Raw genomic sequence first — 14713 nt, 5'->3', positions numbered from 1 at the left:
ATTTTTAACTGATCAATCGTCAGAATAATTGATTAATCCATAGCTAAAATAACAGTTGCAGCCCTGCTTTGATTATTCATTATATTAAATAGTTTAACTATTTTATTGTGCTTCCTCTGTAAATGTCTTTATTTACAAAAATGTAGCTTATTTAGTCTGTTTGACATGTTTAGTTCACCTTAAATGGTGGAAACCAGCAGCGTTGAAACTGAGTTGAGTTTTTCAGGACAACCGATTCCACAGTGACGACGTGAACCTGCATCGCTGCTGTTTACGGTGGAACGTAAAATAATGATGCAACGTGTTTCTTTAACAAGCAGGTCGGCAGTGAAGGCGGCCATGTTTCACCGCTCCTGTATGAAGCAGTAGACAGACGCTGCTCCGCTGCTGCAGCTGTTCTCGGGGAACCATGTCGGCTCCTTGGCCTGGTACACGGCTGTTGCCACGGTAACGAATGCTGATGCGCCGAGTCTTGGGCATGTCGCCATGGCGCTGCTGTGGAGGGGGATTGAAACGTGCTCAAAACAACAGCAGAGAGAGAAAGACAGATGCATTTCAGAGGAATATGCTGATCAGTTTTGTCTTTATCCATTTAATTGATCATTTTTTTGTTTTCTTTTTGTTGTTTGTTCTCTAATTGGTTATTTTGTCAATCAATACCGCTCTCTGCTTTCTATGTACTAACTGACGAGTAATAATACTATTAACTATTTCTCAGAGAAATCATTTGCCACAAATTGTTGTTTTGAAAAGTTTCAGGATCATTTTCTGAGGTTTGAGGATTTATTTCTATTTAGAAACAATGTTTGAATCCTGAAACGACAGAATCTCCACCATGAAATATTTACAATTTCACAAGCCTGTGATGAAATAGAAGGATTCTTGGGTAACCCAGTAAATACTCCGTCTTTTACAACATGTAATCAAAACCATCAGATGGCCAAACCAGCACCTACTCAGTTTTATTATTAAACATTTTAGTTATATTTGCTGGATGGCAAACTATCTTCTCTATCAAAAGCTGCAAATATTTGATGAAAATCTGGTGATTTGTTTAATAACTAAACTGTAGATAACATCAGTAAGTCAGGACTCCTAAAGCACGCTGCCTCAATTTACGGAAGAATATTGGTGCCATAAAAAGTTATGACTTTAATATCAGAATCAGAATTATTTAAATCGTTTATATTACATCAGGCAAATCTAGTCTTAAAATTCAAATCAACAAATAAATTTGAGAAATACATTTTTAATAGTCCAATTTCTTAACAGAAAATTTCTGAGCTTTATCTCTAAACGTGGAAAACATGAAGGTTTACAAATCCTACCACAAGGAAGAGACAGTTATAAGATTATTTTCACATACTGGCAACATAGTTGACACCCAAGAAAGTTTGATTATTCATTTGGATTTTCACATAGATTGGCACAAAACTAGGAGATTAAAGTCAAAATTCTGACATTCACCTATTTTTATGCAAACTTGTTTAACTTAAATAATTTAATAATAAATGACAAATAAAGTTAATTTCACCTGGACTTTTGTTTGTAAATTTCTCTCTTTGCCTCCAAAACTTTGGATCCTCCCTCAGCTTCTTCGTGCTCCTTTTAAAGGGCCGGGCCCCCCATGTTGGGAATCACTGACATGAAGACAAAGTCAACAAAATCCAAAAATAAAACATGCAGTTCTAATGACATTTACAACTGATACATTATTTCAGAAAGCCTCTTGGTGAATATGACTCTGATTTCTGATCTAAACAAACAGAAAATGGAAACAAACTTGAAACATTTTCCTGGTTTTTCATAAAATGTGTGTCATTTAGTAGCTAACAGCAGAGGGCATCATGCTACAGAGAGAAAATATGTTTCTGTTTCTGCAGCACAAAAAACATATATTTACATCAAAAATGGTACAAAACACATTCACTGCATTCTTTTATCTTAATATAACTTGGTGTGATTAATTTTTAAAGTGGTTCCCAAAGTGTGCGGCGGCCCCTGGTGGGGGGGGGTCAGTGCCATTGCAGGGGGGCGCGGGAAGCAGTATGGATGGAAAAAAAACACAGTTACACAAAAGTGTTTCACTGTAAAGATGGTTTGCAGTTTGTTTTGTTGCAACCTGAAGTGTGAAATAAACTTCAGGGGAGTTTGAAAACAAAATATGTGTAAAGGTTTATGTCTGGTTGAACCATGAGGGACCAGTTGATTTTGTTTTTCTTTTTTGGGGGGATTTTATTGTAATCCATAGGGGGCCCAGAAAATCTTTGGGCACCACTGGGCTGAGCAATGGAGCAGATTACAAACCAATCAGGAGCTCAGTTTTCAACAATAAAGATTTAAAAGTGGATTTAAAGGGGGCCGACTATGCAAAATTAATATTTTATAGTATTTTGTACTCAGGTTTATTTCACATTTCTAAACTTTTGTTGTTTTAAAATTAATTTAACCCAGGTTTGCTTTATTTCTCCCTCTCAGATGGTTTCTTAATGTTTAATAATCAGATTTATTTATTTCTGTTGACAGATGCTGTGAACGGTTAGAAGATGAAAATCCTCAAGAAGGACAAGCAGCAGGTTTGTACTTCCACTTTACTGAATTTAACCTCCAGATTGATATGAATGATCAGGTAAATCTCACACATATTCTGTTTAATCCAGTTTAACACCCAGTTAAACCTGGATCACTGCTGTGTGAGTTTTCCTAACTAATTCCTAAAGAGGATTATGGGAAATCATCTGAGGGATGTTTTCAGCTTGGCGTTGTTTGGATCCATCAGATTCACTGTTTTTTTTTAAAAAATATATTTTGATATTTTGCTCTGCTTTTTTTTTTTGTCAAACGTTTGTGCTACATTTGTGCTGGTTTGTGCAGCAAAAATTTTCATTTGTGCAGCTTTGGCTTTGAAAATATTAAAGTTTAAAGGTCAAAAGGTCAGCCAGTCCCCCACTTCCATAAAATCAGACAAAATAGGTGTCAATCAACTCGGCTACGTTTTTGCTGGTTTGTGCAGCAAAAGTTTTTGTTTGTGCTGCTATCATTCTAAAGATATTAAGAGAAATGTTTGTAGAGGTCATCAAAGGTCAATGATCATCAGTTCTTTTATAAACAATTTATGCTAGTTTGTGCACTGATTTGAAGTCGTGAAAATAAGTGCTGATGACTGTCGATCATGAAATTGAGATGGAAACAGCAGACTAGATAGTTAGCACATGTTTTGCTCTAGTCCTACTTTTCGTATTTCAACAGTACAGGTTGTCTAATAGCGCCCTCTGGTGATCAGAAACTAAAATACAAGTCACCAAGTGTTATTGTTGTACCAGTTCATTCTAAATAAGACCTGGTTCCAAGTGAATTTCATCAACGTTAAAATTACATTATTCATGTTCATAGGTTAGCACTGAACAATTTCAAATGAAATTCACAGATCCAGCATGAACTGATGATCATTGACCTTTGATGACCTCTAGAAACATTTTTTCTTAATATCTTTAGAATGATTGCAGCACAAACGAAAATTTTGCAGCACAAACGAAAATTTTGCAGCACAAACGAAAATTTTGCAGCACAAACATTTGACACCAATTTTGTCTGATTTGAAGAAGGTGGGGGGCCAACTTCACTCAGGTGGAAAACATTTAATTTGCAGAATCCCAATAATAAAACTTCAATTGTGAATTGAATGATTACATTGCATCTAGACACAAAAAATCAACTGTTAATTAGTAATCATACTATGGAAATGACTAACAAGATCTGATCAAACAAGAGACTTGACGACCTCAAGGGATTTCTCACATTGGAGAAGGAACCGTCTGACTTCCTTTAGCCCACTAAATTTAACCTTACCAAAGTTTTGCCGTTAAGCAAACAGGTTCTGAGTTTGAAGCGGATCAGACGCCTTCAGCCATCTACTAAACCTAGACTCTGGCCTTTCTCACTGAAATATAAAACCTTAGACATAAAAAAGTTAAACATCACTTAATTATCATCAGCTTGTTGTTTGTACTCATCTTAAACAAGTGGCAGGAACGTTTGGATAAAAAAAAGCTTTATAAGTTAATCGATTTAAGTTGAGTCCATGCAATAACTAAATAGATCATTAATTATATGACTCTCCTTGCCCCTTTCCTGTCAGCCTACTTTCATACAAGGGACACTAGAGTCCAAAAAAAAGACATTTCCTTGTAAATGTAGCCATGATAGCTGTTTGAATAAGGTTTCCAGTAAAAGAAAAAAAAAGCGTGAAAGTCTATTTATTATTTAGCGAGTTATGATTAATTAAATGCGCTGATACTTCATTACGCCTGCCAAACACATAACGCCGCCTACTGGACAAATACAAAAATAGGTTGCTAATAATAAAAAAAAATTGATTAATTAATTTAATAAAATAATATTTTTTTATTTTTAGGTCCCCCTCTAGAGAATGACATTCTAGGCTAATTACGACAACTACAAAATCTTTTTAAAACAAATGTCCTCTGGCTTATGAACTATACTTATTTATCTCAACAAGAGCTTTAAAAAAATATCATGACATCTTTTAAGGGGTAAATAAAAAATCATTTAAAAATGTCTGAAACGACTTAATTTTACTCAGGCACTCTATAGTCTATAGATGGGGTCCTCCGACTACACATTGCCGCGGTGCATGCTGGGTTCTTCCTTTCCAATCCCTGACTCGCTTCTGCAATCATGGGTAAGACTCAGTTTTCATAAAAAATACTCAGTTTATGTCTTGGTTATACCAATTTTTCATATCAACGTTTTATGTGAACGTCTTCTGTGGTGTTTCTACTGTGTTTAGTTCAGTAAAATGCTAAAGTGAATGAGAAAAAACAGGTTTATACGGCGGCGTCTCTCCGCAACGTGGAGCGGCCATAATGTAGCTATGCTAGTTGCTGGTCGGCAATTTGATCTTAATGCTGATTAATTTGTAACGTTAATATTACTAACAGACTGAAATTAGCGTATGTAGACTAAGCAGATAACATCAAAAACTTTTAAATGAATCGTTTCTGGAAAGTTACTTTTTTTTGGAGATATCTGTTAGTACGGTTTCCATGTTGTAGTTCCCTGTAAAAACTGCTTTGCTTTCGGTATTGAATAATACTTGTAGTTTTTAACATACCGATGCTATTTTGTGAGATTCATGTAGATGTAAACAGTTTTTTGTTTGACGGGGCGGCTTCAGACTCCTGCAGCAGATCGAGAAGTCAGTCAATCAGGTCCGAAACAGTCCGGTTTATAAAGTAACAGAACCAGGAAGGTTTCGCCTTATAGTCCCGTAACAGTTGTTACATTTCAGGCAAGTAAATCATTGTCTCAACAGAAAAGTGACATTAATATTTATTAGATCTGCCTTTTGCAAAAATAACAGCCTGTAGTTGCTTCCTGTAGCTTTTAATGAGTTCTTGAATCCTGTATGAAGGTATTTTTGACCATTCCTCTTTACAAAACAATTCCAGTTGAGTTAAGTGTGATGGTTGCCGAGCATGGACAGCCCGCTTCAAATCATCCCAGATGTTCAATGATATTCAGGTCTGGGCTGGGATGGCCATCCAGAACATTGCAATTGTTCCTCTGCATGAATGCCTGAGTAGATTTGGAGCAGTGTTTTGGATCATTGTCTTGCTGAAATATCCATCCCCGGCATAACTTCAACTTCGTATCAGCTTCTTGAATATTATTCTCAAGAATCTGTTGATATTGAGTGGAATCCATGTGACCCTCAACTTTAACAAGATTCCCAGTACCAGCATTGGCCACACAGCCCCAAAGCATGATGGAACCTCCACCAAATTTTACAGTGGGTAGCAAGTGTTTTTCTTGGAATGCTGTTTTTTTTTCTCCCTGCCATGCATAATGCCCTTTTTTATGACCAAACAACTCAATCTTTGTTTCTTCAGTCCACAGGACCTTATTCCAAAAATGAAGCTGGCTCGTCCAAATGTGCTTTTGCAGACCTCAAGCGGCTCTGTTTGAGGCGTAATTGCTGAAAAGGCTTCTTTTGCATCACTCTCCCATACAGCTTCTCCTTGTTAACACATACTATCTGTAATAGTGCAGCTAAACTAAATATGAGAAAAAAGTGAAGCCCTGATCATAGTTTAATACACTACACACTACAATTACACTCTCAATGACCGATTGAACTCACCAGTCTGAGTGGGTAGCAAATTCTGTTAAAGTAAGTAAATCACATTTTCCAGTCATAAATTGAAATTATCAGACAGAATGAAATCCTAATGTCAAATCGTATTAATAGTTTTCATTAAGCGGCAAAAAGTGTGTAACTGGTCACGTGGCGTGTCACCCATTGATAACCAATAGTAACGTGACGTTGTGGAACTACTGCATCCCACACTGGGATCTTCTCCAGCTGTGTCCTATCAACATGCCTGTCCTAACGATTTTGCGAAGGGAGAAAGTGCCTTTACCTGAACGTGTCGTCTTCTAACCTGGTCAATTTGTTTATTTAAAAGGAAAGATCTTACTCATTCTTTTGCTAAAGGGTATTATCTGTGCTACCATGTGGAAATTTTTCAAGTGCAATAGTAATGAGTTCAGCTAACATGCTCACTGATGTGTTTGTTTGATACCCAAATGTTTGTTACTATTTAAAGCACTCACATTTGACAGAATATCTTTTCAATACAAAAGCTTTTATTGATGCATTGTGTACATTTATCAATTGTTTAAGACAAACTACAGGAAATGCTAACATTGACAGCTTTCGGATAAACAGATGTCACAACTGTGACCAAATTAGAAGTGTCTTTTTTGCTGTCCCAGTGATACATAATACATTTTGAAAAAAACATGTTTAATGACAGATAGCACAACAAAAAAATACATCTCCAATAAAAGCTTGTTTTACATTTTTGCTGAAAACAGAAGTGAATGATTTCACAGACCTGAAGATGTTGCACAATGGAGATCCATGGCTATAAAAAGCCAAAAACTACTTATATCATATGTTAGACAGATTCTTCAAACATACAGATTTGAACATTTTGGACAGTGAGACACCATGTCATTATTCCAGCAAAGAACCAAGTAGTACTATAAGACAATTTTTCAACGTTAAACATGTTAATGTTTCACCTTCGCTCTAAAAGACATAACAAGGCTCAACTTCTGGGAGTCTGACAATGACGCCAAGTTTTTCTTGAATCCACATGCCAGGTGTGACCACTGCTCACATGTGTTGCAACGTCGCCACTCACGCCACTTCTTCTTGGCATTTTTTTTCTCATCACTGAACAGACAGTGGCAGATGTTGCAAACATCCGTAGTATCTAAATAAAGAAAAATAAGTCATTTATTGACAAATGTAGTTTAAAAAACATAAAAGAAGCATAATGCCTTAATTTATTTAAATGCATACCATCTGTAGTCGGTTCTCTTGACAGCACTTCCGTCAAACCCATAGGCTCTGTTACGCTCCGCTCATCTAAAGATCATCTAAAGTTTAGTTGCAATGTGATCTCAAGGTAGGTCATACCTTCAAGTAACGTTTAACATATTATACTTTATACGGGAATATGTTGAACTCAAGCGTTACTATCAGTTCTGTGTAAACAGCATATTTAAACATATTGAAACAGTTTTGTTATTAATACTTTTTATTTTTATTCATTGTCGTCAAAATTAGGGCCCTGAGGATGGGCATCCTGCATGTTTTAGTTCTCTCACCGGTGGAAGTTACAAACTTTTCATCATGTCAACCTATTCATAGGCCTTGCATTAAACCAGGAACAGAACTAAGAAATGCAAGGTGCTGGCCATTGAGGAACAATTTTGGGAACCCCTACTTTAAGCTATTGGTTAGTGTGATTTGTATGTAATTATTTCTGCAATTTTTTTTTTTATGTTGAAAACAAATTATTGCCTGCTCATTCATTAGTTCCGTAATTTGAGATGTCTTCTACTTCCTTAAAGTTAAACAAGTGATGCAAGATAAGCATCTATGCTTTAGTTCTGTACTACTGTATTTTGTGGTACATCTAATTTAATAATTTCTTTAATGTTTGCATGTGTAATTAAAGCTGGAAATGTGGTTGATGTACATAGGGAATGAGAGTTTTCTGTGTTTTGTTGTGTGACTGATGGTCTCCACCTCAAGTGGTTTGAATAAGCAATAAAACATAACCAAACATAGTGCTGCAAAGTATTCGGATTTATGTCAGCTGTGACACCAGCTGCAACTATTACTTTTAACAGCTCACAATAAAATATTTCTGTATTCCGCATTTGTGAATGTGACTATTGTTCAGAGGGAACATCAGCTGTTGTGAGACTTGCCAACTTGCTAATTGTCACAACTACATTTGTTCAACAGTCTTAGCATGAGAAACGCATCACATGCACTATATTACACATAAATTGTTGTACAACCACAATATCAATGCCGAGATGAATCTTGCAGACATTGACATGACAGTACAGCTATAATCCAACTATACATAATAGCCATATAGAACATTTTGAAAGGTGTTACATCCTCACTAATGAGATCACCCAATACACGTACCCCAAAGCGTATGTGATTTATCTAAGTATGGAATATTTATAATTTCTTAAACATATCTGGTTGTACGTCAGAGTGACCTAAAGACAAAGCTGGACTCCCCACACTTTTTGTATCTGAAAACCTATAAATCATCCGGAATACATATTTTCCTAAGGAAGACCAGACATATTGTGTTACCGAGGGTGTAGTGCGCTTTGTAATATACCCACATAACATACATGACAACATTGTAATGGAGGACATTCAGGATAGACATGCAACGAACTTACCATTTGCACACATTGCATTCAAAATGTCTTCCACAGTTGGTGTCCTAATTTTCCTCCCGGGGTCTGATACAAAGAATAAAATATAATTATTGAAATTGTTTTTCCAACATATCTTCAATATGAGTACAATAAAATGCAATATCAAAACTTGAAGTACAAGTATCCAGGACATGGCTTAAACAGTATTTCTCAAGTACACATTGTGAAGTGTGAACGATTAAAGGTTTTCTTAAGGCTAATATTAATCAACACAACATTGTACTTTATTAATTTTAATGAACGAAAGGACAATTTCCCATACTCCAGGGTATATTTGTTTCATTTCTCGTTGTAAGTTGGCATCTGCTTCTGCAAACTTTTTACAGTAACTATTCCATCATAGACCATAATTGCAAATAACTAAGCAGGTATCTGTTGGGATACACTGAATAGAATTGTCACAGGGAAAGAGATTGATTTCTAATATAAATCTGATATAAAAACCATATATACAATTTCAAATGTAATTGTATGATTAAAACAAGTCCAAAAAAACCCCCCTATTACATGGAAAGGGATACTGAATGAAGTCCTTCCAATAAGTGTATTTGAAAGTCATAGGTATAATCTTCTACTTAACACCACTAAAATGTATTAAGGAATACAAACCACCTTCACTATGAGAAAAAAACTGTGTATAAAGTTCAATCTGAAGACATACCATTTGCAGTTATCACCACTCCAGTGTCAGATGTTACAACTGATTCTTCAACAGTCTTTTCATCTGAAGAGAAAATTGAAATTAGTAGTGTGAATGCTGCATCCATTTTGTTTGTATATGTGGCGACCACAAAAGTGTGACATTTGTGTTTATGACTTGAAATTGTTAATACAAGTTCTGTACTTTATTTTGGAGAAGAGTTTTTCTATATTTTTTTAATGTGCTCCGTAACATTTACTCCACGCCAGTAGGGGGCGGGTGGCGGTTTTGGTGTCCTGCTTGTATTTTCCCTCATTGCTGCATGACACTTGAGGTTAACAAGCCGTTTCCTCGTCTTTCTCCTGTTCTTCAGGTGGGTAAATATGTGAATAGGTTTTTAATCCAGTAATTAGACATGCTGGAACGTATTTGGAATATTTGTGAACGTATTTGGAATAGTTATGTACTGTATTAGTTATTCAGTTTTTGACTTTGTGTCGTTATGTTTGAAGAAAGTAACTACGCACGGTGTACATGCTAATATTAGCCATTAGCCAAGTCTGTTTAATACATGCGCTTCACCCACTTCAGGTTATGCTGGAATAACCGTTAGAAACTGAAGAACTCTGTCTATTTTTCTGTTTTGGCTTTTGTAAGGTCCCCACCACCAGTGTTAAAATAGTTCTTTTACCATTAGGATTCAGGATGGAAAAAAAGCGACTTTAAAAATGATGTTTGGTTCTATTAAGGACTTTAGTTTATTGAAGGTCAAATGCAGTACTGTCTTAAGTTAAAAAGTAGCTGGTTAATGTAACCACTGTCTAATGCGTTTCATTTGGGATAAACAGCTAGAAAGCTAAGAAGAAGAATGAGTGGATATGTGGAAAGTGGAAAGAGATGTTTGTTTTGTCGCTAAAAGATGTTTGTTTTTGTCACTTATGGACACTGAAATGTATTAAAAAGGTTGAACTTTGAATATATAAACTGTAAAGAAAGAAACTCAATACAACAAGTATGTTTGGATGTGAAACTTGAATAGATTGCTGCATGACACTTGAGGTTAACAAGCCGTTTCCTCGTCTTTCTCCTGTTCTTCAGGAGTATATCTGTCAACAGCGGTGCTGTCGCTACGGTACCCGTTACATATAAAAATAATTATTGCACTGTCAATACATTAATTATAATACATGTTCTTTGTTGTCAGAGGAACACAATAACGCCTTCGTCAGCACAGAAGTTCGAAAGCAAAAAGAAAAAACAAAAAAAAACGAGGATGGATGATCTTTCTGCTAAAATATGACTTCCCATCATCCGTGTTCTTTCAGCAAACATTTGAGACAGAGATGGTTTTTGTTTGTTTTCCACTTTACCTGCCATAGAAAGTATTCGTAAACGTTTGTCTGTTATCCTTCAACTCATGTGACCGTACTAGCCGAGGAGATGAAACGTTAAAAACAATAAACATTGTCTTGTACAAAACAATGGAGCAACTATTGTCAGGATCTGTGTTTTTCTGTGTTTATTTAGAGTTTTCTGTGTCCTTGAGTCTCTTCGTTGTCCTGTCCTCCCCTTGATTGTTCCCAGGTGTGTCTCGTTTCTGTGATTACCTGCCCATGTATTTAACTCCACCTGTGTTCCTTGTTCCTCGTCGGGTCCTTGTTGTTGTCGATGTTTTGTCAATGTCGCTAGTCAATGCGTTCTGAGTCCTTCGTGTTGTCCGTTGGTTTAACGGTTGCTACCGGCGTCGAGCCCTGGCTTCTGCTCGGCCGTGCTGCCCGTTGTTTGGACTGAGTTTCTGCCAATAAAATTCATTATTCATCTTACCTGGGTCCGCTGTGTCTGCCTCACCACACCGTTCCATGACAACTATAAATAAAGAGACTTTTTTGTCCATTTATTTCTAAAAGGACAAAAAGTGTGTCTGTAAGAAGCTATTACAGACACGCCATTATAGTACGCAAGTATAGTTATTTAGAAGTTTGACTACATTATACTAGATGAGTATGACAAAATGTTAAGGTGATTATGACAGTAGTGCTAAACAATAAACTTAAGTGAATAGCACAATTCATGGGGCACAGCAGTTTGAGCGAGTGTATAAAGACAGACTACAGAACTCATGCGGCCTTCCAGACTTTGACTCTGATCCTTGGATCCTTTACCAAATGCTTTTCCCAAAACATATGCTACTTTTGGATTCTGCTCTTTAAATACTTCAAATTAAAGTCTAGCAGTGCAAAAGGAATGACTAAATATAAGAACATAAAATGATGAAAATGACATCTCAACAACAGACCACCCCATTGCATGATTACAAAGTACGTTTTTACCGGATGACTTCCATTTAAATATAATCTATCAACATTTATGCTCAAACACTTACTAATTTTAAAGGAAATGTTCGCCGCATTATTTAAAATGACTTCTAACTGTTAGTCTTTGAATTTTTATTTTCAATTAGAACACTATGCTTTGCCTAAAAATTATGTGACCCTTATAAATTTATAAGCAAAATAATACAAAAACTTAGCAATACTTATTCCATTTTTAACAGTGAAAATTATTGTCACCTTTTTTTTTTTGGTTATCAAATTAAATCTTTATATAAAAAAGTATTTTCTTTTTATTACCATTACCTTATATGATTAAACACTTTTTTATGATGTGAAAGAGTTAAGTGGGGTAAACTGCAAGCACAGACTAAATATGTCATGCGCAAGCATCTTATCACAGATAAATAATAAATGGCATCTGGAGCAATGTATAGTGCTTCACTCAGTCTAGAGGAACTGAAAGGACTTTACACTACATTAAGTAATTTACACACTGATGGTGGTGGGCATTAGCTCACCACCCAATAGGGTTATAGCCACAGCTGGTTTCAGGCAGTCTGACAGAAGTGAGGCTGTCATGCACTGGCACCACTAGCAGCCAAAGCATGTCGACTAAGACAGACGTAGTAGGCATTCAAACTGGAAACCCAATGATTACAGGGTTAACTCCTAACACTATTTCCAATATACAGTTAAATGGCTTGAAAACATTCTTAAGGTCTTAGCATATATGGAAAACCTCTATTTTCATCTGCTTTAGGTGCTTCTTCAATTTCAGGCATCGCATATCTGGGCTCATGTCATCTGAAGTGCGCTGAACTTTTAGAGCTGCTGCCTCCTCCGCATATTGCCTCTTCTGCTCTTCTGCCAAAGTGGACCATTTCTGCGTAATATCTTTCAGGCTTCCTAGCAGGAAAAACAAAACAAAGAAAAACAGCAAGCAATCCATTGACATTGTACAGATCTCGTATGGCTCACCCCGACTCAATGGGTGTAGATTTTGATAAAGTTAAGGAAACTCTCTAACATTACATGGCAAATAGGAAAGGTTTCATCAAGTACTCAAGATCTCACAAATGTAATTTGACAAGATAAACTAGACAATACAAGTCAGATTTGTTTTGTAAGGATGGCTTATAAAAAATAACAGTCAAGGGCTCCTGTGAGCAGAGCAGAGCCAATTACAGGGGTGCCCAAACTGGGTCCTTGAGGACTGCTTGTTTTACTTCTCTGTCTGGTGGTTGTAACCTCCTCAACATGTCAATTTCCTTCTTTGGCCTTCTAATGAGCCATGATTGAATCCAGGTGTGTTAACCTAGATTCAATCATGGCTCAAGGGCATGAAGGTTCCAGCCCTTGAGAATCAACTTTGGAAACCACTGTTCTAGAAAGTAAATCGAACAGAACAATGCAAGAATTACACAACTACAAAATAACTAAGACAAGATACTTTTTCCAAAAATTAAGTTTATGAATAGCCTGGTAAAAAAATGACCCATTGTAGTACACATTGAAGCATCCAGAGGGTCTGGGCTATGGCTATTGAGACACTATTGCTCATTTAACACCTCTATAGAGGTGTTAAATTTTACCCAATCGCTAATGTTTGTCTGTGACGTATGTCATGTGCCAGTTCAATGCCAAAAGTTCTACTTGAAATTGCATTTGCTGCAAAAATAAAATAAAATAAATAAATACATAAAATCTGTCACTACAAAGACAGAAGCCCTGAGCTCATCGAGGCAGCTGTCCATGTTAATTCCATATTTGGAAGGCCAACAAAGACTGAATGGCTTCCTTTACTTTGCTACAACTACAAGCGGACTGCAATTCTAAAACAGCACAGAAAATTGGCAGTCTTAACAACTTCTCCTTCTGTTTACTGATTGGCACAATGAAACGTCTGCAGGAGATAATCCGAGTCAAGGGGAGAAAGCAAAGGCTGTGCTGTAAGTGAGAATTGCAATGATCAGGCTAGCTATACACACAACAATGCTTGTCAACATAACAGCTACAGTAAATCCTCTCTCACCCTTGTTCTTTAACTGATCCCTGCAGAACAGGTTGTAACCAGACAGGTCCTTGGTGTATAACTTCTTGTTTTTAGGTTGAGAAGAAGATGTTTTTTTTATTCTATAGTTTCCAATCCAGTTCTAAAAAACACAAAAGTCTTGTTACAAAACAGGAAGCTTGAATTTATTTTTATATAAAATTGCATCTTGCTTTCTGAATTCTGAAATTGAACGGCTAGAAAGAACTTTGGTAAACATACATCAATGACAAACGGTGGCAAGCCAGTGGCCTGGGATGCTGCTCCAACCAGTGGAGATCCCACCCTGGTCATCCCTTCTTTATAGGCTTTCTGGAGGAAGACCTTCGCTTCCTCCGAGATATGTGTTCTCTCTTATCATGAAATGAAAAAAAGCAGAGCATATAAAAAAATAATATTCAGGACAAACACATATTTTCTTAGATCTTGCTGTATAGCTCAATGTTTAAGAGATGCTACACATACCTCTTCTTGACATTAAACCTAAAACAAAGACAGAAAATACAACCATGACTATGAATAAACAGAAGGTAGCTGTTTTTTCTGGTATGTGATAAATAAATATTAGCATGCATTGTGCTTGCAGGGTATCCCCCAGAAAACATGGTAAGCCCGGTGGTTGAGTTTTATGACAGTCAGTCATCCTGTAGCTGGTCATGTTTTTGAGATAAAAAATGTTAAAAGTTGACGGGAAATTTGAAATTACATTTTGAGAATTATGTGTTATTGAAAGATTAATACTTGAACAATAACTATAAAGTCATAGAAAATGCAAACATTTTACAAAGACTTAAATAAATAAACAATGCTTAGCCTGGTGGGGCAACAAATAAAGAATGATGG

General features: G+C 36.3%; 1 protein-coding gene and 1 long non-coding RNA gene across 2 annotated transcripts in view; one reads left to right on the top strand and one right to left on the bottom strand.

The window, feature by feature from the left end:
* The first annotated feature begins 381 nt into the window (after positions 1-381).
* Positions 382-14713, top strand: part of LOC102231380 — a 32479-nt gene continuing 18147 nt past the window's right edge. Inside the window, exons 1-3 of the mRNA XM_023324463.1 lie at positions 382-447; positions 2527-2576; positions 4604-4702. Of these exons, the coding sequence (XP_023180231.1) occupies positions 4622-4702 (81 nt within the window). The 5' untranslated portion in view covers positions 382-447; positions 2527-2576; positions 4604-4621. The remainder of the gene's footprint in view (positions 448-2526; positions 2577-4603; positions 4703-14713) is intronic.
* LOC111605829 lies at positions 7039-13940 on the bottom strand. The gene is made up of 4 exons (XR_002751844.1): positions 13853-13940; positions 8809-8871; positions 7394-7459; positions 7039-7304 (listed from the first exon to the last, which is right to left on the bottom strand). It is a non-coding gene; the product is annotated as an uncharacterized LOC111605829 (long non-coding RNA).

The sequence above is a fragment of the Xiphophorus maculatus genome, chromosome 20, assembly GCF_002775205.1.
Source record: "Xiphophorus maculatus strain JP 163 A chromosome 20, X_maculatus-5.0-male, whole genome shotgun sequence".
In the NCBI taxonomy this organism is placed as follows: Eukaryota; Metazoa; Chordata; class Actinopteri; order Cyprinodontiformes; family Poeciliidae; genus Xiphophorus; species Xiphophorus maculatus.
Note: the sequence above shows the minus strand (reverse complement) of the source record. Positions and strands in the feature narration are given on the sequence as shown.